This window comes from Podarcis gaigeae (assembly GCF_964106915.1).
Source record: "Podarcis gaigeae genome assembly, chromosome: 6".
Taxonomy (NCBI): Eukaryota; Metazoa; Chordata; class Lepidosauria; order Squamata; family Lacertidae; genus Podarcis; species Podarcis gaigeae.
This window is the reverse complement of record NC_139682.1, coordinates 44976621-45000592: the sequence shown is the minus strand read 5'-3', so window position 1 is coordinate 45000592 and position 23972 is coordinate 44976621. Positions and strand designations below refer to the sequence as shown.

The 23972-nt window shown below is 40.0% G+C and overlaps 1 protein-coding gene across 1 annotated transcript in view; it reads right to left on the bottom strand.

The window, feature by feature from the left end:
* Positions 1-1532: 1532 nt before the first annotated feature.
* Positions 1533-23972, bottom strand: part of NUDT3 (nudix hydrolase 3) — a 29513-nt gene continuing 7073 nt past the window's right edge. The window contains exons 2-5 of the mRNA XM_083745117.1: positions 13483-13593; positions 12632-12676; positions 11714-11798; positions 1533-9326 (exon numbers count right to left, since the gene is read on the bottom strand). Coding sequence (XP_083601243.1) covers positions 9154-9326; positions 11714-11798; positions 12632-12676; positions 13483-13593 — 414 coding nt within the window. The 3' untranslated portion in view covers positions 1533-9153. The remainder of the gene's footprint in view (positions 9327-11713; positions 11799-12631; positions 12677-13482; positions 13594-23972) is intronic.

Below are 23972 nucleotides of genomic sequence, written 5' to 3'. Positions count from 1 at the left end.
TGTGTGTCTCAAGCAGGAACCACTGACAATGTGCAGTTGCTTCCCCTCATACAGTATTGTATTTGCCTTTGTCCTTAAACTTTCTCTTGAACTCTTCTTTTGTTTGAGCTTGGAGACCGTTTTTTCAAGCACAGCACACAAGGTAATGAATTGAGCAAGAACTGCTTCATAAATTACAAAGTGCTACACACACTGCAATGTTTGAAGCAGCAGCAGCAGCGGCACACATTGATTTCATCATAAGCATGCATGTATACACACACCCCTGGGAGCCAGAGCCAAATATAACTCATGGCCATATGGACAGTGGAAAAGGTACATACAACTCCAAGCCAAGTCTTACAGCAAGTGCATGCACACACCACAAACTATGACCACTTACTTGGAAGTGCCCCAATGAATTCATGGGAGTTACTTCCATGAAGTGAAATGTCCTTAAGATAGCACAAAGCACTGTGAGTGATTGAGGTACAACCACAAAGAACTAAACCCAAAACTCTCGAGGTTCTAGCGGTACAAATTCTAACTGTTGAAAACACTAATGCAGTGTAGTTTTAAGACACCAAATGAAGTGATGGCTTTCCTACACACAGATCAGAGATAGGGAAACCTCTGCCCATGCCACACTTCCCACCATCCCAGCTCCATGCCCTTAAGTACTTTGCCTGGCTGGAGTGTTTTTTTGAAATGTGACGTTTGCCCGCTTAGGTTTATGTGCGTGTGTGTGTCTGCATAGAAATCTGACTTCTGTGCATGACTGCAATGTAGCTTATGGTACAAGTTTAGAGTCCCATCCATTGCTCTACCCACTTTTGACTCTGGTGTCACCCTCCACCTTGATTGGCATGGGACCACGAAAGGCCTCTCTGTGCAATCAACTGTATTGCCATACCCAACTCTCATGCCTTTTCTCAAGATGTTGTTTCTGTAAAGGGATTTTTCATTTCATTTCTCAATCGGCACATTACAATATTTTGGATACATGCAATTCTTCCCCGAGAAAGAGTACTGTTAGTCATGGATTCACAAGTGTTACAAGCACCTTCTGGGAATGACCTGTGATGGAACGAGTGAGATGTTTCCTCTTGCTGCACCATTTTGTGACCTTTTAAACATTTTAACACTTGGAGCAATTCAGCTCCAGTGCCAGTACCGTCATCTAACCATGTTGCTGTTGTCTTTAGTGTAGCAAAAGCATCAAGACAAATTTCCTTATCCCAGCAAAAATATGTTCTTTTGTAAACCAGGGGGAGGCAGCTGTACAGTTCCCAGTCTACAGTACTTGTGTGTCATGCACAGGTTGAAATGTGGTTGGCATCAGCACTGACCAACTCTTAAAGGTCCTAAATGTGCTACGTGAAAGGCACAAACCTTCTTTTGCCACACTCTAACCACCAATTGTATACCGCATTTGTATTAAAAGCTATTGTATTCTTGAACCACCATTGTAAAGAATCAACTTATTTCCCAAATTACAATTGACACTGAATACGCAAAAGGATTTACCTCTAATAAGAAAGAGCTGCAGAACAGAAAGGGATGGGGAAGATTTTATTAAATATTCCAGATGCCATTTCCCATTCTGTGCTGGGCACTTAAGAGAAGTGCATGGTCTTTTAGAGATTATGTGGTAAATAAAAACAAAACAGGTTACAGATCCTAGGCATTTAGGCAATGCTTATGACAGTAGGATTCATTATGCATTTTCATTAATATCTTCATTTTTAATTTTAAAATCTTAAGAATTCTCGATCTTTAAAGATTCCGAGTTAACTCTGATACTGTGTTTGTTGTGCACTGTTTGTGACATTAAATACACGACACTGTGTAATATACATTAGCATGTAATAGAGGAAATCCCTCTACAAAACCTAACTACATACCAATTTCAGCCCACATTTTAGTATTTTTTTCACCACTGATAGTAGCAATGAAATCCATGGTCTCACAGTCTCCAGGCTAGGAACCTGAAATATTTTTGACAAACAATCATTGCATTGCTTGAAGCAGCAGCAGTCAGAGCCTTTATTCAACCTCAATGATGGTCATTAAAATGGGCCATGGTCTCAAGGGATCAATTAAGATTACCTTAGCAGCCAGTAAATATTACACTAGTTGTTTTAATGAATTATTTGCTATAATTTCCAATAAATGCATTGTATACGCATTGCCCTTTACACTGAATTGGGGAAGGAGGTTAGAGAGGCTGAGCATATAAAAGGAATTGTAATTTAAGAGGAAACAAGTTATTACAAAAGATGGTATTAAGCCATATTCCTTCCAGTGTTAAACTAGAAAGTGCTCTTGTTTTTGTAATATAATACTTGTACTTACAAACATATGTGCTAAAAAAATCCCCACTTAGCAACTTTTTATCAACTGAACAAACTTCATAGATAGCTACGTATACATATGAAATTTTGAGTTAGAGCAAATAGGAAGATACATTATACAGAGTCAGACCACTGGTTCATCTAGCCCAGTATTTTCTATTCTGGCAACAGATCTCAAGTAGAGGTCTCACGGCTTGAGTTCCTTTAACTAGATGTCTCTTTTATATCTGGGACTTTCTGCATACAATGCATATCCTTGATAATGTAACTATGGATCCTGCCCATAGTTGTGAACTACTCAGTATCACAATTAATGTAAATCTGGGACTAGGAGTAGAATCCTAGCCTCCTGAAATCTATGCTGAAAACAGAAGCTATTCCTATCTCAAACTTGAGCAGTTGGGCAGCCATGCACATTTGCAGGCACAAAAACAGAGCAGATAAGTTGTTTACTTTCCTCACCTCCAGCAAAGGAGTTATTCATTCCTTTATTTTAATTTAATGATAGGAGAATTCCAATTATTAACAATGATTTTAAAAATCTTCCATTAAAGGTTCAATTTCATTTCTTTCTATTCACACATCACATGGTCCATAGAGCTCAATGGCCTCATAGCCGATGTGCCTCGCTGAGGACAGTAACATTAAGGATGGGGCAAGAGTTCATCTTGGGGCCATTTGACATATATGTTATTGAACTTCATGTCCCAAAATAGCAGCACCCTGCTATACTCAAATTAGCTGCCCATTTTGACAGTTTCATTTCTCAGAGGGCACACTAAAATATAATATCCAAACATGAGACAAGTGCTTGGCAGAATTCAGCCGCAAGTTCAGCTGCAGTCTGTCACTATTCAAGAAGCCATCTCTCATACTATGCATTTAACAAAAATAAAGGGGAACCAGCAAGTACAAATTAGAACATGAAAAACATTGTCAGACTGTGCAAACCCTCTTTTTATACTGCTCAGTAAAGTTGAGTTTTGTGGAGCACTGAGAATATAAAAGGCTACCTCTTGCCATGTCAAAGGGGACACGGGTGACATTTGGCAGAATGGTCCTCAGGTACTTTATCACATCCTACATCACAGGAAGCAATTAAAGACAATAGATAAAACATGAGATGTAAGGGTTCGGAAATAAACTTTTCTTCAACAGATCCACAAACATTCAGAAATTTGAGACAATGGCCCAATTTGCCTATGGTTTAATGTGAATGAGCTCCTCCCCCACTTGACAAAACAAGCCTGTCTGGCTTGCCATGTCATCCAAGCCTGTGCCTGCAGATTGATCCCCCAAACACACAAGTGGAACCAAGGTTTGTTCCTGACTTACTGCTCATGGTATATTTGAGGAGAAACAAACTACATGCCCAGGTTCTGACAACACAACAAGCCGAGCTCAGGCTTGTTTTTCAAAGCAGGGGAACTGGCATCACTGTAACTTTTGAACAACGTGCACCAGCATGCTGCTCTTCCTATTTAACTATAGCAAACAAAGCCAAAATAAATGATCCTACCCCTCCCTCTTAAAGAGTGCCAAACGAAAGTAAGCATCCCCCACTGTTGATGGTCATGTGAGACATTAAGTTAACAAGCCTTAAGCAGCACTGGTATCCTCTAAATCAGAGTTTCCCATATTTACGTCTCCAGCTGTTTTCAGACTACAATTGCCATCATTCCTGAGCACTGGTCCTGCTAGCTAAGGATGATGGGAGTTGTAGTTCAAAAACAGTAGAAGACCCAAGTTTGGGAAACCCTGCCTAAATTTACAAGTAGAGGACCATGCTTGAACTGTACGGAAATTTCTCCACAATTCTACCATGGAGAAACTGTTTTGATGGTAGGAGGTGTGTCTGGGTTTTGTTTTGTTTTTTAAAGGTATACCCCTTCAAGGAGGTTATTTGCTTTTGCAAGTAGCTGTGATATTACACCAAGATTTGTTGAATGATAACTTGCATTATTTACCAAACATACATGTGAAAGACTAAAATGCCAATCAAACTACATGGACAGTTCAACATTCATTCTTAGCAAACGATCATACTGAAAAAATGTATTAATGGTTCTAATAAAATCTGTTGTCATGAGAAGTGGCAAATAGTACTCAAAAGCAGCTTCTTTATTACAGAGATTAAAGCATACATACCTACATACCACTCCAGTGTAAAACAGGCCCACAACACTGCCATCTCTCTCTCTCTCTCACGCACACACGCTACCCCCACCCCACCACCAAAAGACGCCCGGTGTCTGGATACAACCATATTGACAGATGAATAAAACAAAGCATTATGAAATACGCACAATATTGATTTAAATTGTTATTTTCCCGTTTCAGGCAAGTTGCACTTTTAATGTTAGAAAACAGGTGAATTCAGTCACCACCACACAAGATTCCTGGAATTTTTCACTAATACATACTCCAATTCTAATTCTTAAAGAGTAACTCATTTTATGGAATCTGATTTCAGAATCAGCAGGAATTTGAATCATCAATTATCTTACTTTCATGAAAAACGACACCCAAGTTGGAAGAAGTTATGTTGCTGAGCTTGTACTTCTTGGCTCGGAAGAACAAGGTTTAGGAGGCTCATCCTCCAAATTGTGTAATGCTCATTTACAAAAAGGATTGCAACCCCCAACTTCTTCTCTGGATCAAATTTTAATTCAAATTTCTCTCAACTCCTGTCTTTTGAACCTGCCCACAGACATGCACACCCCAAAATCCCTCTTCCCTTCAGCCCTTTTTATGGTGTTGATATAGGTGGCAGCAGCTAGCTACAGTTTTAAGGAAAGAAAGGGAGGTAAGCATTCCACCCTTCCAGCAGCCCTTGGGAAAACTCTGTACCCCAGAGCTATTTGTGGCTGTGCAGTGCACCATAGGCCAGAAAGGGGACATGAAGAAATCTCTTCCCTGCCTAACTCCACAGCCCACTGCTGCTACCTGTCATACTTGCAAAGCAAGTCAGGCTGAGGGACTGATGGTTAAGTGAGAGGGAAGGAGCTGGGTAGGTGGTAGCTGAGAAGATAGTCTGGGTATTCAGAGGGCTGGGTAAGCCAAATTGTAATTGCCTCAGAATTAACTAAGGTTTTTTTTTTCCAGAACACAAGCAGCTCAACAATCTCTTATTTTGTAAGTTCTAGTATAACCACTAACTAGGATAGAATGGCACTCCATTTCTTTATTGGCAAAATTTTAAACTAGTTAACAAAATGAGGGCTTCTTAGAAAAAAGGAGAGTTGGCGACAGAGTGGTGTGATTACAAGAATATGGCTAACAACAAGTATAAAGTTTTTTGGGAAATAAGAGCTATGCTGCATCTAAAATAATGACGGTAATTTCAGGTCAAACTTTCATACAAAGATTTTTTTTCCCTATTTCCAAGAGGATCTAATGGGAGCTAATTCAAGGTTAAACCCAAAAATATTAATTAGATACATCAAAACACTCCAGCATATTCTATTTACTCTACATCACACACTTTCTAATCTATGACACTGAACCACAGAAGGGATGTCATTAGAAAATCACTATTGCGTTTTTCGCAACAGAATGACAGATAAAACTGCAGAGAGCCTGAAGCTGGTTTTGTCCTCCCAGCAAAGAAAATCCATCTCTCTCCATACTGGAAAAACCCAGCAGTTACTTGCAAACTTGCTGCCAAAACTAGTTTTAAGCAGCAAGACAACCCTGATTTAAGTAGGGCTGCTTCAATGCAAAAACCAACATAGACCTCACCTAAATGAGGAACAATACACTAAACACTGGCATTAAATCTGGAGTTAGAACGAATTATTTGTAAATATGTATCAACAGATTTATCACACTGCTCATGATGTACCAGCATTTGTCTGACTCAAGTGCACAATCAAAGATTTAACCTCCTCTCTGCAACTGTTAAAGACTAGAAATTTACATATAAAATAAAAGCTGGGGTTCCCAAAGTCTATGGGATGCACAGGTGGTTAGGTGGAGGGGCAGATGCAGTCTTCAGGATGTTGGATGCTCAGCCTCAAATTAAATCTAAAGCTTATTGGAAGGAAATAATTCTTAAGCATTTTCACCTCCCTTTTCAGCAGTACCTGAATACAGTATATAAATCTAAAAGCTTTTTGGATTTAGAGACCAAAGAAAGCTGCATTTTTATGGTAAAGCACAGCAGGAAGTCTAAATTAAGACTTCTTAACTCTTAACGGAGGATCAGTCTACCTTCTTAGTACTGTTGTGCTTGAATCTAAACACCCCATAACTTACCCTATGTTAGATGCATTGTTTGCCAATGCAGAATGTTCCAGTGTAATTAGAAATGCTCTGAAAAGGTGAGTTGATGTGGTGACATTTTCATTTATCTTGCTAAGGAAGTTTCATGAATTGTTAATTACAGAATACCCTGAGATACTGGGAAAGCTGTAGACTTATCTCTATAGTGCATTAATAGTAGGTGAAAAGGTGAGGCTTAATAAGCTGGAGCAAGGACTGGGTTAAAATACACAACTGGGAAGAATTCCAGACTATTTGAACCTCAGGAGCTGCATCTTCCATTTCCAGTTAAGAAGGCAAACATCAGCCACTCACTGCAGTTAACAGCATAAATCCATCCCACATTAAACTACTTTCTTGGCACAATTTATTTTTCCTGGACACCCCCCCCCCAAAAAAAAAATGCCGTTAGCAAATCATTAACGATATTCTATTCTAAACTGTCAGTTTAACAGCCCTATAAAAACATTTTAGAGTGTTTTTTATTTATTTATAAAAGTGTGCATGCTGTAGATATTAAAACTGCAGTCACCCTTACAGGCATCTCAGTTCTCTTTCAATCTTTCATGCCTAATCTATTCAATGAGACACAAAACGCCTTAGCTGAAGGCAACAGTTTGCTATATTGGAAAGTGCCACATATAGCGTAGTACGAGAAATTATATTGTACACTTCAAGACACTAGTCAAGCCCTTTGAATTAAATTTTTATTGTTTTGTTTTTTAAGATGAAGGGCAGCGAAGTGGCGCAGCATAATTTCAGATTTTTTCTAGACATTCACGTTTAAGCCACTCATTGAATAATGCCTCTCAGCCTTCTCCTGTGTAAAAACTTTTGGCATTAGTGATCACTGGCTTCACTTTTGCCATTGTGATCCCACACTATGGAATGCTATCCCATTCACTAAAAATAGGGAACTCAAGCAAATAAACAGAATTGTATCTCAAATTTGACAGCAACTTTCCAAATTAGAAAATATACTTTTACTTCATGCTGCATGACTATTTCATATATTTTTTATGGTGTTAAGTATATAATGGGAAGAGATAATGATAAATTAAATAAGAGTACTGCAGGTTTAATTTCACATCTTGGCTATAATCTGACAAAGAAGAAGTCACCAAATACAGCAACTAGGTCCTGTCCCAAGCCAGGGATTAACTAATGCCCCTCCCCAAACCTTCCCCAGGCCCACCCCCTCCCACAACCCTTTCCAAAATCTCCCAACTAGACAACACTGTTGGCAAATCAAGACAGCATGAAACATACATCAATAGAAACAAACATGTGACATGTGCCAATGCATCAGGTTAGGTATCCTATTAAATGACACAGTTCTCCACATCAGCATTTCTGCTTGGGAGCCAGTTGTACCTTTGCCACTGAGGGATAAAGTTTACATTTGAGCATGCTCCGTGGTGCATTTACAAGTGCTGCAATGCTACAAAGGAGATTGAACACCTGAAGCTTTTCCCTGTGACTTCTTTTCAGGGACATAATGCAACTGTCCCACCATGCAGTGACACTCAAAAGTACAATCCAATGTTGTAGCACAAATTACAACATCCAGTTTAGTAGGGTGTAAGGCATGTGGACAAGAAGAGATATCAGCAGTATGCAGCAGGTAGAGAAAGAATTCCACACCAGCAGAAAGCATCAGTGGCTCGATGCTTCAGTTCACTAGTTTTTAAACTCATTTTGAATCCCTGATTCCTATTTATTGAGGCTGGAATTCATTTAGTTTCTGAGGCCGTATGCTGTTGAGTGAGTGGTGACCAAATTCCTTGCATTTCTGTTCATTGTTAAGATGATCAACATATTGACTGAACCTGTAGAAAGAACGGAGCACCAAGAATGCCTTGCAGGGTATTGTAACTTGGCCGCCTCCTCTATGTGTCACTGTTCTAAATTTGGGTAAGGGAGTGGGGTTCAGGGAGTCAAACCGGCCCAGCCACTAGCACTGTCACAAAATAAGTTTCTTTAAAAAAACAAAAGGCAAACAAGATTATGAAGCCCTCCTTTACAGAAGCAGCTCATTTTTAAAAAAAAAAAATCCCGCAAAATCAAAGTGTTAGGCTTCTCCATCTAAAAAAAGGTTACACGCATGCGCTGAGAAAGTGACCACCACACAGATCTCAACAGCACCTTACTGTACAAAATCTAAGACTTAAAAGAACTGAGCTCACATTTCAGCCTTCTTTAACTGAAAGCATAAAGAGGCCTAGCTATGGCTGGGACAACATACATAGGGGCATTTCAGAAGACAAGGCAGAGGTGAAGCTAGTAGCCTTGACTTTCAGGTTGTCAAAACTGTGTTAATAGGGAAGGGGCACTTCATGCACAATATGTGTTTTACAAAATACATATCCAAGAAAAAGCAAGAAAACCCCACTTTGCACTAGAATGCAACACTCAAATATTTGCTCTGCCAAAGGCTGCCGCTGATGTCGTGTCTGACAAGAGGAAGCATGTGAAAGAGGCAAGAAGAGGGGAGAAAGGGAAATCCAAGTTTCAGTCTACTTTTCAAAATCTGTTTCTCTCAAAAGGCCATCTTCAGTCATCTGATGTCGGACAGTTCACTCTCCTTTGAGAATGATGTGGTCACAACAGGAGTGCCATTGTTAGCCAAATAGCCTTGCCTCAAGGTTTCAAAATATGAAGCCTGCACAGGTTTGTGATACTGCAGAACTTTTATGGCGTCATCTATCTGAAACCATTTCCGTTTCCTTCCTGTAGAAATAGAGGGAGGGGGAAATTAGTAACACAGCAAAGCAATTGATGATTTTATAGTTCCTTCTATAGATAATCTCCACTGACATATAGTATGCCTATTCCTACTGCAAATGCACTGCAACAGCACACAGTAATTCAGTGGCACCTGTGATACGTTGACTCACTGAATGTTCACTTCTTCAATATACAATTGTAACAATTAACTTCACACAATACAACCCGGAGGACGGGGACGGGACACGGACCAACCTCTAGCCTGTGGGCTCAATTTTGAATGCTAGGCCTTCCCAACCATCTCACCAGCCTCTCCCTAGAACCTCATACCCTCTTCAGGTTCTCCTTTCCCCACCTTTGAGCAGTTTCCCTCCTACCAGCAGATCAGCACATGTATGGGAGGAACACGAGAAGAGTCTGCTAGTTCAGGCCAATGGCCCATCTACTCCAGCATTGTGTTTTCACAGTGGCAACCAGATGCTTATGAGAAGCCCAAAAGCAAGGTAAGAGAATGGGATGTATATCCTTTGGTAGTGTACTTTGGGCTTTGGCCCCAGTCATGCCAATATGCTGTCCCCAATAACCAGCTCTCCAAAGGAATGTGGCGCTTGGAGGAGGAAGGTTCTTCAGCCCTACAGTACATTACATCAGCAAATCTTTAGTTTAACAAATATTTTCCAAAATTAAAATAAAACCAACATCTCAGTTGTTTCTTCTAAAGGAGAATGAGCTGGAAAATAGTGCATTTAGTAAGGAAGCTCCTGAGACTAACAGAATGCAGCTGCTCACTTTTCTTAGAGAAAATCAATGGGAGAAGGAAAGTTATAGGGAAAACTGTGTATCACTGTGTTGCCTGTGAAGTTCATTGAGAGATATATGCATCTCTTTCCATTCTGTAAATAATTTAGGCAGCAATTCTAATCCCACTTATCTGAGAATAAGCCCCACTGATTTCAATAGGATTTACATCTAAGTAAACAAGGTTAGGACTGTGGTTAGTTTGAAGCTGGGAAATAAATTTGGTAAGAAGCAATTTTCTAAGTAATATGCTATTCTACAGGATGTATAACCTCATACTAGAGCCAGGGCTTTTTCGGCTGTGGCTCCGATCTGGTGGAACACTCTGTCACAAGAGACTAGGGCCCTGCGGGACTTGACATATTTCCGCAGGGCCTGCAAGACAGAGTTGTTCCACCAGGCCTTTGGCCAGGGCACAGCCTGACTCCCTCCTTTGGCAATCTTTGCGGAGCTCTGGCCCAACGGTTGCCAGTGGTTTGTTTTGAATTAATTTTATAATGAATGATTTTAGAGTCTTGTGTTGTGTTGTACTGTTGTACTGTTTTATTGTTGTTAGCCGCCCTGAGCCCGGCTTTGGCTGAGGAGGGCGGGATATAAATAAAATTATGTATTATTATTATTATTATTATTATTATTATTATTATTATTATTATTTAGAAAAGTGAATCAAAACATGGGCATGAAGAAGCACCGGATGAAAAGAATAATACATTAATATGAATTTTGCAATGATTTGAGACTGCTATAGGAGGGGCAATTAGTAAATTTCCTTTCCCCCTTTTTTAAAAAAAGTAAATTTCCTTTTCAAAACACACGCTATACATGGGAAAACAAAAATTAAAAAATCAGTGATTCTGCAAAAAAAAATTATAATCATGGAAACAGATAGTTAAGACTCTTCCACTTCCAAAATCTGGTTTTTAGCCCTCTTTGTGACTGTTCAGTTCTTTAAATCAAATTCTCTTTAAAATCATCAGTACTAGAATTCTTTATCTGTCTTTTTTTACAAGAAGCTGGAATTTAAAGGAGTCTCACAAGAGCTGCCAAGTCACGAGTATTTTGGCAGCTGTATGCTGATGGTTGTCCTTTTCTACTTTAAACAAAACAGTACAATTCTAATTCTTACACTTTCTTCCCCCCACCCCAGCCACAATCACCTACATAAAACAGGAGTGAAAAAAATATTTTCAGCCTGAGAGCTGCATTCCCTCACGGGCAACCATCCAGGGGCCACATGCCAGCGGTGGGTGGAGCCAGATACAAAGGTGGACAGAGAATCAAATGCGATTCTTATACTGTAGGCTGCATTCCAGGCACACAAAAATCAGAGGTTGCTACACCCACCCACACCCCTACATTCATCCGGTTAAGCAACATCTACCAGAGTTCAAGAAGCCAGGCAAAAGCAGTAAAGGAGGGTGTGAAGCAGGGCTAGTGAAAAGTGTGGCCTGGGGGCGAATCCCAAGGGCCAAAAAGAAAGGGTGAGAGGATTGCAGTCTCCACACCTGATATAAAGCTGAATCTAATACAGAGGATTCTGCTATTACAATCCTACAGAGAATCAGGAATACAGATGAATGTAAGTGTCTCACCAATATTCACAGAGTCCTCCCAGTCTTCCAATACTTCTGTGACAATAAGTACGTAAACATATGTTCTGTGTTTTCTGTCCTGGTTCTAAAAGGAGGAGCAGCATTAAAGTTAGGTTCCAAGGTTCATAATACCTGCAAAAGTTTATTCTTAAGGAAAGTAGGGATAGGTATATTGTTAAAACATTTCCACCAACAGCAAAGCCCTACCAAGATAAATGATGAAGATTCAAAAGTAGTTACAACACGAAACAAGTCAAAACATTTCCAACATAGATTTTACTAATTTTGCCCTGACATCTTGCCAAACGTTACTGTTTTCTAGCTCCTCAGTCTTGAGAAACCTACAAAACATAGGGAAATTGAACAATCTGTCTCAGTGGATGCTCTCTGTATTCAAAATGCAATAATGTAACATGCATGATACCACAATGGCTGCATCTGCAAGTGAAAGTAAGGCAGAAGTGATGGTGGAGGGGAACCTCCAGCCCACTAGGGCTTCAAATCACACCCACCTGTCCCACACTTGACATCAAACATCATATATGACACTGGCTTATGGGGCAGGTAAAGACATAGCCAGCTTCTGATTGTCCCTTGGTAAGTGGGACTCACTGACTGCAGTCATCAGCTGACTGGCATTGGTAGGAACCCTGTTATAATTTATCCTTCTGTAAGTAGTTTTGCATCCCTGGTCTAAAGAGTCAAAAACACACATAAGAGAACAAACTTGAACTAGAGTTCCTTTGCAAAGCAACTGTTAATTCATGTTCACTTCACCTAGCAATTATAGGAACTACTTTCATTGAACTTTGCCAAACCACAGTAGTTCATTCCAAGCACTGTTTGTAGCTTACAGGCATGTGTGAACAGGGCCATTGAGAAAAGTCTTAATCAACTCTTCAAAATGCTTATACTTACCTCAAAAATTCCTACTAATCTTCCTAATGTCCCTTTCACTCCAGCCTGTGAGAAATTCAAAGAGAAGAAAGAAAGATTTAATGTTCTAAGTTACAGCTCAATATTTCAGTCTGGGCCAAATTACACATGGTGTAGAAGGTCTATGACGGAAAAAGCTTATGGAAGATCCAAAGCTTAAAAACAGCTGGGAGGGTCGGGGGAGAGGATTGGCTTCTGAGAGCAGCACTAGGGTAGAGGATGTTTAATCCTTTCCTCATGTAATTTTCATGATTACAATTGCCCCCAAAGCTGCTATCCGTCCCCCAGTGTTTGTGAGTTAAGCGGCTTTGAGAAGGGACATCATGAAGTGTTTAAAACCAGCAGGGGAGGGGAGGGGTGAGAGAAAATTTGGGCCAAGAAAACGAGGGGTTAAATGCACATATGTATGCTTGTAATCTGGTGTTTCACACCACACCCTCTCAAAGCTACATTTGAGGGAAGCACATCACCAAGAGACAGTACATATCTACATATATGAACTCTAGACCCCAGTGCCTGAAGTCAACGGGCAATACTATTAACAATCTGTTGAAAGAGGTACTCAGTGAAGTATTCAAAAATCCCTGCCCTGCATCATAATAACTATTATAGCTATGAGTACTAGGGCAAATTCTACAGCAGTATCCATCTCAACTCACAGATGGAACTAACAATGAGTTTTGTTCATAAAGAGTTAACAAAAGCACAACACTATTAATTGGTTGGAAAAAAATTTCAATAGAGGGACTGTTTTGAGAAGAGCAAGAAAAAATAATAAGAAATTGATAAGCAGCACGAACAGTTTAGGTCCGAAGCAAGTTTTGGAGATTTACCTCTTCACACACTTCCCGCACTGCAGCCACACTAGGCTCCTCTTCAGGCTCCATGCCACCACCTGGGACAATCCATCTATCTGGATGACGACTACTGCTCACTAACAGCACCTACCAGGGGGAAACAGAGTACTTGCATATATACATTATTTCATTATATGGTTGCCCAACTTCAGAATACAATCTTGCTACAAAAGAAAGCTGTTGACGGGGGTGGGGGTTAAGTTCCTATAAGAAATCTCTCACTTTCTTTTTTGCTAATCTTCTCTCTATACTTATGGAGTCATCATGTCCTCTTGAGTTTCATTATACACAGGCAAAGGAAAAAGCTTAAGGAACTACTGGGTCAAGTCCCATGGTCAGAAATACTCAAAGAAAAGTAAGTCCAAGAGGGATGGGAGTTTCTTAAAGGTGACATACAGAAGGCACAAAGGCAGACAATTCCAACAAGTAAGCATCCAAAGAAACTGTATGGCTGCATATGAAGCTTACAGATGAGCTGAGATGTAAGAAGGGCATGTATAAGAAATTACTCATGTGGTCCCTTCCAACTCTACAATTCTGTGGTTCTATGGAAGAAAGGAGAAATCATGAAAGAAGAGTATACATGAGTAGTTAACAGTTGCAGGTAAAAAGGTAAAGGTAAAGGTACCCCTGCCCGTACGGGCCAGTCTTGCCAGACTCTGGGGTTGTGCGCCCATCTCACTTAAGAGGCCAGGGGCCAGCGCTGTCCGGAGACACTTCCGGGTCACGTGGCCAGCGTGACAAAGCTGCATCTGGCGAGCCAGAGCCGCACACGGAAACGCCGTTTACCTTCCCGCTGGTAAGCGGTCCCTATTTATCTACTTGCACCCGGAGGTGCTTTCGAACTGCTAGGTTGGCAGGCGCTGGAACCGAGCAGCGGGAGCGCACCCCGCCGCAGGGATTCAAACCGCCAACCTTTCGATCGGCAAGTCCTAGGCGCTGAGGCTTTAACCCACAGCGCCACCTGCGTCCCAAGACAGTTGCAGGTACCGGTGGTCAAACAGGCCAAAGCTCAGAATGAACTCAGGCTTGCAAGAGAGGTTAAAAATAATTTTTAAAGTTTCTTCAACTATGTTTGAAGTAAGTGGGAAAATAAGCAAGTAGCAGATCCCTCGCGGGGAGAAGGAGAAATGCTACTCAGTGACAGAGACATGGTGGAACTGCTCAACACCTACTTTGCCTCTTTCTTCACCCCAAAGAAAAGCAGTGCCCAACCTTGTGGTAAAAGAATAAACAATGCAAGAAGGGAGTTGAAGCCCAATATAAAAAAAAGAGGTGGTAAGGGAACACCTAGCTACTTTAAATGAATTCAAATCACCAGTGCCTGGCTAGCTGACCCAAGAGTACTAAAGGAGCTTGTAGATCAAACAGTGTGATACAGCAGCAAAGCAAAAAGCTGATGCTATTCCAGGCTGCATCATAAAAAGTAACAGTGTCCTGATCAAGAGAAGTAACAGTACTGCTCTATTCTGCCTTGGTCAGGCCACATCTAGAGTACTGTGTCCAGTTCTGGGCACCACAGTCTAAGAAGGATCTTGACAAGCTGGAATGTGTGCAGAGGAGGGCAACCGCCTTCTCCACCACTATGTTGGAAGTACAGCCTGACTCACCACTCCAGAGGGACAGGCTTGTATGAGACTTCCTCAAGTGGGAATGCACCTACTGATTACCAAGAGCAATGGGGGAGAGTTTCTCATTAATAGTGCCTGGGCAGGCTCCTGGAGTCAACATCCACCTTTCCACTGATAGTAGCCCGAGAGTCCAACCATTTCCATCATGGCCCACTATGTGAGGACACCAGCTGGTTGAGCATCTGGCTGAGCTGTCTTAACAAAAGGCAAGACATTCTTCAAGGGGTGCATCAGGCTCTTCAGAAGAACTAATCTGAACAGGAAAAGCAAGTCTGTTTTGTTTTCACCTCCTGCATGTTATTAACACACATACTACACCAAGGAACTTGAAGATACCTCCTTTTTCAAGAGGTGTTCTATGACAGTATTCTTTAAACATTAATACTCTTACTGTCACTTTTACCTCCACATTCTCCCAGTAAAATATTGTGGTAAACCTAACCCTGACTAGAGACTCTAAAAGCATTGTTGGAGCATCCAGCCATTCCCTGCAACTAGAAACTCCTGCTGGCACTTGGTACTCCGAACTCCTGCCACGACTCTTATAATATGTTGAACTCCATCAGAACTATTATCAAAGGGATTGAAGATAGCTGCTCTGGGGATTTCAACATAAATTATTAAATTGACAATATGATTACAATAGATTCAGACAATCACTTCAGAACAACCACTTCAGAAAAAGTAAATCCATGTGCCAGTTCCATAGCATTTATCCTGCACACATACATATATCTTTGTCCATACTGAAGATCTGGAATGAACTTGCCCAAGCCACATAATGTTGGAGATTTTGTCCCCTTTCACATTTAGTCAAAAGCAGAAGTGAAACCTTCCAAACTCATTCTTGCAGCCGTTGAAGATGGGAGGGTGAGAATCTGATGCATGCACAAGCACATTCTCATAACGCTAAACCATGCTTTAGCATTTTTTATGAATGAGGCCTTTATGTCACCTGAGCAAAAGACATGGTTGTATTTGGTTGTATTATCACTTTGACTCAAAATCCTTCAATGGAAGAATGCACATTAATTTAGTAATTTATGCTGCAGAACACGGGCTTGTTGCATTTTTGTTTTGCTACATAAAAGTTTGGTCTTACTGACAAGTTGTGTTTTCTCTTTCTGTAGACTAATTGTCCTGACAGCAGGCACACTTTTTATGGTCAACAGTTTTGTATCCCACACTCTCCAGGAGAGCTTCTAAAGGAAATAAGTATATGAAACTCTTTCAAGTTAAAACAGAAAATTCGAAGAGAAAAGAGGCCTCATATAATTCAGAAATTCAGCCGCAAATCAGAACTGCTGTTTGGAATCTGAAAAGTTCAAATTGAGCTGTGGGGTGCAAGGCATATGAGATAGTGTGGTATTAAGTAACTGCTACTGCACCAGCCCTAGGAAAGGGTCCCAGCACTAGGTCTTGATCCAAGTGCCCTTGCAGAGGCGTGTTTGAATCCTACCATTCAATTCCATAGGATGCTTTATTTGGCTAGTAGCTCTTCTATAAGGCAATTTTACCTATGAGATTTGGAACTATTTGATCACTGAATGTCCATTCCAAGTTGAATATTGCATTTATATGAGTGGGAATCTTTGCCAGATGCAAGCATGGAAGACTAAGACAACTCCATCCGTCCCCCTGACCAACCTTAAATGCCCCCCCACCTAGACCTCTGGTAGGGGCTGATGGGAGTTTAGTCCAACAATATCTGGAGGCTACCAAGTTGGTTATTCCTCTTCTAGGGTCTTGTAAATAGGTTTGTTTTCCTCTGGTATGGTGGAAGAGTTCCACTTTTCTAGTCCAGGGAAAAAAGCAACCCCAGGAAGGAAGCAACTTACAATGAAAATCTCTTTGCAACCCTACAGCCTATTCATAAGAGGTACTATTTCTTAAAGAGGAAGCATGTTTTGAACAGAATGCTGTTAAAACAAGCTGTCACAACACAGACTACAAAAGTGAAAATGCAAAATGTAAGGCTTATAATGAGTTCAAACAGGGATGGAAAGTTCTTAGAGTGAAGAAAATTCTCAAAAAGCGCAGGAAAGCCCTAACAACTTTATGCTGGCACTAATGAATTCGCATTATTTTCAAGTCCTGAATTCAAGAACAACAAAAAGGGATAACCTTTACATTTTGTTATTTTTCCACATTATAGACCATAAATCAGGATCTGTAACAAAACCATCTGTATGCCACACAGCCTGGTTTACGGTTGTTCTACTTTACCTAAGGCAGTATCTCAAACTAAGCACATTGATGTAGCACTGCCCCACTTGCTATCTAAACTGTTTACAAACCAACATCATACTTCAGGATAAAGGGTTATGCCAGTAGAGCACATACTTGAACCACCCCCTTGTAGCACCATTTCCCAGTTTCAGAAAGAGCTGCACAAGTCCCAAATGTAGCACAACAGGGTTCAGTTCCTACTACTGGAGCACTGTATTTCTACATATTGGCTTCCCCAAGCAGCAGATAAGAATGCCTTATGAATTCTTCAGGTACTCAAGTCTGATATGCTTACATCAGACTTACATCATACATACTGACCATCTCATTTTTTATCTGTCACATATTTCATTCTGCTCCCATCCAGGAATGGAAATTAGCTAGATGCCGGGCGCATTTTGCACCTGGCTATCAACCACTTGCGACCAAGTGAAGATGGGCCTTACTTCTCCACCATCTTGGAGGTGCATGCCTGGGGATCATTGGATCTGGGCTGTTTTCACACACTAATACCACATCCTGTAGAATTTTATCCGTACCCTACCCTCTTGGCAACACTGATTTGAACCCTCATTACAACAGAACTCCCAATCTATTTCAAATTCCAATTGATATAATTCAGTAGCAACCCTATGAAAGAACAGATAAATAGTCTCAACGTCTACCACAATTTGATAGCCATGCCCATAATCTACAATACAGACACCTGCATTTGTCCCTGCAACAGGGTGAGCTCCCATTGCTCGGTCCCTGCTCCTGCCAACCTAGCAGTTCGAAAGCATGTCAAAGTGCAAGTAGATAAATAGGTACCGCTCCAGCGGGAAGGTAAATGGTGTTTCCGTGCACTACTCTGGTTCGCCAGAAGCGGCTTAGTCATGCTGGCCACATGACCCGGAAGCTGTCTGCGAACAAACGCCGGCTCCCTCGGCCAGTAAAGCGAGATGAGCGCTGCAACCCCAGAGTCGTCTGCGACTGGACCTAACGGTCAGGGGTCCCTTTATCTTTTACCTCTCTTTCTTGAGTTATTTATCTTGCCCAGTTGTCAGCTCTCGCTGCATGATTTATGTTTTGGTTTTAGATAAGCTTGATAACCATTTTCAGACTTATCATTCAGCTAGAGTGTCTGTCACCACCTCTTCAGAATGCGCACTAGCACAAAGTCAATAAATAATTGGATGATCACAGATAACTTTATGAAATGAGTATAAGCCTTACTAAGCCAAAGTGTTTCCAAGATTCCAAGCCCTTAAAAAATCACTTGTAAACTATGTAACTGAATAACATTATCTAGGGCAAAATACAATACAATTCTACACTGATTTATATGAAACAAATTGCGCACAGGATGTTCACCTATGTATAATTAATCACTTTGCTATGGGATCCTGCAGAGAAAAGGGTAGAGTGAGAGAATAGCTACTCTATATACAACTGTCTGGTACTCGTTTTTGTGAGAACACAGTATAAGGAAAGCAGAAGCAGAAATCAGTCAGAAGCAGTTAAACAACTAAGTGGCTAAAAATAGGAATGCTGAAGAATGCATAGAACAGAAGAGAAACTGAACGAATTCATTGCATCATTATCCCTGCAGAAATGGTCATATGATACATACAGCAAACTTCTTTTTCAATGTAGTGCACAGGATGTAGTTTTGGAACTAATGAAAAAGAATCAGAAGTAACAACTCACTAAGCCTCATGGTATTCACTTGGGAGTTGTTAAATATGAAAATTGTGTTATTTAAACAAAGATCACAAATTTGTCAACCTAAATCTCGTTCTAGGTAAATTCATAGAAAACATTTAGGCCTGTAAGGCCGTCAAATTCTCATATAAGACTTACTATGGAATGCTCAGCATGATTTCTAAAGCAAAATAAATTGCCTCATCAATCTTCAAGAGTATCAGTTTCTGGAGTATCAACGGGTATGCTGACACATAGATCCAGTTAAAACTATGGTCTGGTTCTCTGGTTGCAAATGACCATTACTTGTTGTAAAGGAGGATCCCTAGTTGGTACACAACACTAAATCAAGATTCTTTGAAAATGAAAATGAAAATTAACTCAGCAAAAGTCTTCCTGCCCATGCAGGAAGAAGAAAGGGAACTTGAGCTCAAAGAGGCTCATGCACAAATTGCTAAATAAGGGTTAAATGTTACATGGCCTACTCAGTTGATTTTCAAAATGCTGTCCACAACATTTTCCAACTACACTTAAGATCCAAGTGGTAAAAGAAAAATTCTCTTTTGGACTAGTGCACTACACTACACTACACTACACTACATACACTACACTACACTACACTACCATGACCCTAAAATAAAACCAGACTTAATAGCATTCCCCCTTCTAAAAAATGTTGACTAATGTGAGGTCAGGGGTGCATGAGGAGGAAGCCAACCATGCAGGTATAAAGACTGAATTATATAAAGGTCCCAAGTTGCGCAGCAGCTCATTTGTTTGAATTCTCTCCTATGTTAAAACTTGCTTCACATAAAAGGCTGTCATGGGGAGAAGGACTCCAGCCTAGCCTTCTCATTTACTTATTTGTTCTCTTTGCAGCAAGCATTTGTTTTACTTACAGAAGCATTCAAACATGTGACCACCTCCCTGCAATCTGAACTGACATAATCCAGGAAATGCTACCATGCAGTATTTCTAAACCAAAGTTTGATAGTTAAGAGAATTTAAAAAAAGAATTAGATTCATTTACAGAAGATGGTGAATCAATAACTGTTAGGGGCCTGTCATCACTATTTTTACTAGTATATTCCTAATCACCCCCATGAGCATATACTGCTAAAGAAGATTTCAGCCCATAAGAAAACCTGCTAGAGTAAGAAGCCTTTCTCATTTTGTTGGCTATAGTAAAAGCCTGCTACAGAGGAACTCTTAACCAACATATCAAAGCTTAATGCTTTATGGCTAGGTGGTTTGTCACAATCCTGTGTCCTAACTTATACTGTGGTTATAAAAGGGGAACCCTCTGATGTCTCTTCATCTATGAGGGTCATGCAATAGAGTTCTGAAATTGGTAAAATCAATGGGGTGAGAAAAGCTTGTTGCAAAACTCATTTTCAAATTTCCATACAAGTTTAAACATATATGCTATTTCTCAGTGAAAACCACTCAGCAGTTAAATTCTGAAAGCAATGCTCTAATTAAGTAATTATTCAGAAAACAGCAAGGGCATGATCCAGTTAAGTTAAGCATTAACTTCTCACTGATATGAACTGCAGATAGTTAAGTACGTTATGTTGTTTGTTATATAGTTAGAAATCAATTTTTAGCTATTTTTGTAATTTATTTGGTTGTTAAGTTGCTTTGAGCCATCTTTCTGTATAAAGCAACAAATAAATGCAATACATATTAATAAGTATGTGCTCAGCATACTGTTAATGATGATATTCCACTGTGGTGTCCCACTGGTGCAACACACTTTCGCCTGCACAAACAGGGCTTCCCCTTCCTCCAGAGCAGATTACGGATGCAGAAGGTAGAAGAGGATGAGGAAGTCCCAGGTTGCTTCCACTGGCATGATGTTGGATCTCACCCAGAGTTATTTAAAAACTTTAATTTTGCATAGATCATTCCCTAGAGGAATCTGCTAAATTGAAACGCTCCACAGAACAAAAATTCAAATAGCACTTCTCTAAATCTTCAGGGGAAGTGTGAGAGGCATCCTACTGTGTATACAACCTATTAAGACTGCTCAACTGACTGTGTGAGAACACAAGCGGGAATTGGATCTTAATACTCACTTCACTCCCATGATCTGTCAGCAAAGTGATCAAATGGCAGAAAGAGTGAAGGAGGGGGAGGAGCTTCTGGCAAAGTTCAATAGCAAATGACATAGGTATAGCAGAAATAAGGCGGCTTGTTTCTTGCAGTTCATACTACTACTTACTGAAATAGGAAAGAAAGAGAGCACATTTGAGAAAGTGGTAAAAGCAATCTGCCAAGTCCCTCCCAACAATGTTACTAAACTCTGAGAAAAAGGGTCATGAAATCAATTTATTTTGGGATCTCTCTTATAACACTGATTAACAATTCTACCACCACTCTTTTTGTTCCCTTTTCTTAAAACCCATTGTGAGTTCAGGTATCTGGTATTATGAAAAGTAACTGAAGAACTGTGAGGAACAAAGGAAGGGGGGAAAGTGAGGAAAATACAGTTTGATTCTCTCCCTTCAGCTTAACAAGCAGGTCTTTGTATGAACGATATACACAGAATGGAAAAGCGGGTGGGTAAAGGAGTTGCTTTCCTCTTTTGTTTTGTTTTTTTAAAAGAGCAATTGAGTTGCGTCATGTTTTTCATTCTGAAGTAATATTTAAACTGCGGAATATGCTATAAAGCAAAAAGCTCCAATTGTTCTTCAGTTCTCAAAAATCATATAATAGTAGGAACATGCCACTTTCTGGAAAACCCTCAAACCTTCAACTTTCAAGGGTCTTAAAATCAGATAGAACGTTTTATGCAGCCAGTTTATTACATGGCAATTTCCCCCCAAACCTAGGGCCATCATCTATGCATTCTATGTTTGGGGCCACATGGACAGAAAAGAGGGTGTCCATGTAACATTGGATACAGCCCTAAGGCTTCAATCCTAATCCCATTTACCTAGGAATAAGCCCCAGTGAAGTTTCTGAGGAGATATGGTTAGGATTGCATACTAAGAATCTGAATAGTTTATCTAGCATGGAAAAGTCTTTTGCTTAATGCTTACAAATAAGGTACCCATATCTGACGCACTTTTATTTCAAGAAAGAGAAAATTGCCAACTTCTCTGGAAGCCTGTCAAAATTAAGAACTGTTCCAGGTGAGCAAAAAATGAAGACCTCTAAATTGGAAAATGATAATATTTGGTCTCCTCCTTTTACGTTGTAAATGTCTCAAACACATGTACTTATGAATAGGCAGAATAAACATTATTTGCAAAAAAAAAAAAAGGAAGTCTCATACAACATATATAAATAAAAACCACAAAAACTACCAGAATCACAGATCAGAACTGTTAAAAAAAAAGATTCCCTTCCTCTTTAACTGTCTATGTATGCTTGGCAGCATAGAAAAGTTTTCAGCAAAAAGTTAATACTCAAGAAACCTGCCAAATCTTCATTGGAAGAACATTTCATCCAACTGGGCCAATGATACTGAAGGCTCAAGTTTGTGTTATCAGATGAGCCTCACCAACTCAGGGGCAAGTAAACTTTTTGTGGGATGCTAAAAATGTAGCCCCCACTTTCAGACTGTTCATGTTCCAAAAGTGTCTTAATGTACATGCATATGAGTGGTCAAAACACACGTTATCGTAGTCAACTTTATGAACTTACTTGCAAGGAGCAATTTGAAAAGACTGAAAGTGGACCATAGCTTATGTTTGCAACAATGTAAATTTGTGATATTTACATTTCACTAGAGATTTCCAAAGCTTTTTGTTTTCCAGTGTCTATATTAGGGAAGATACTTTTTGACAAGAAAAGAATACTTACACCCCAGTACCATGTGTGAGACTGAACTGAAACAACAAAGAACAAATTCCAATGAAGTTTCAGCTGACAAGTCCAGGATGTTTTACAGGAGAAGCATTATGAATTAGACTGTTTCCATTTGGATTTTGTACTCCAGTTCTACAGTAGATACTGCTGCTTTCTAGTATCTACTCAAGCTGATTGTAACATGTGTTTTAAGATTTAAAACTGCTATAAAGATAACACATTAAAATGCAGAATACTATTTGAAGTATAAGATAACAATAGTTCATTCATTGTGATGAAAAAAGATGGATGCTATTGTTGTTCCCATGAAGCTTGATCAACTTCTCATCCTCCTAGCATTTTTCGGAATACACTTACATTCATTGGTTTCCTGGCAAAAGCACTTTTCATTTCATAATTCAATAAAGTTCCAAATTCACTATCTTTTGAACAGCATGCTTTCTACCCTGATCCAACAACTGCATATTTACAGCATAATTCTATGAACAATTCTTCACATGTAAACACCACTATACTTAATGGATCTTACTCCTTCAAAGCCGGGTGGGCTTTGGGAAGGTGGTGGGAAGGCTCTTGGGCCCATCTAAGCATCATACCTTCCTCCCTAAGCAGGGCAGAAGCTTCCCGGGGTACTAGTCTAATACCCCATGTCCACCGACACCACTGGCTAGGATTGTTAAAATTGCTGTGTTAGTGTTAGCAACATCATGATGGTTAGTCATCAAAAATGTGATATTGATAAACTATACTAAACGTATTTATGGGAAAATGCATATTTGGAAATATCTCAAGATCCCACACTTTAAAAACACATTTTAAATGAGTTCAGTTTGGTTAGGATTCTTCATCTCACCATACGATTAAGTGCTAAGAAGATTACTTCCTCTTCCCAACACTACAATGCTCAAAATAAGATTACATTAGGGTGTATTAGAATTTATCACTTTTTTGTAACGTGCTGAGTTGTCTCAGGAACAATCCAATTTGAAAGTATATAAGTATCAATGACACTTAATGGCAACATCCCCCCACCCACAATGTGATAACACAGACCTTGGACCCACCCCAAACGCATTGCCAACCTCTCAGTTATGATATTAGTTACCC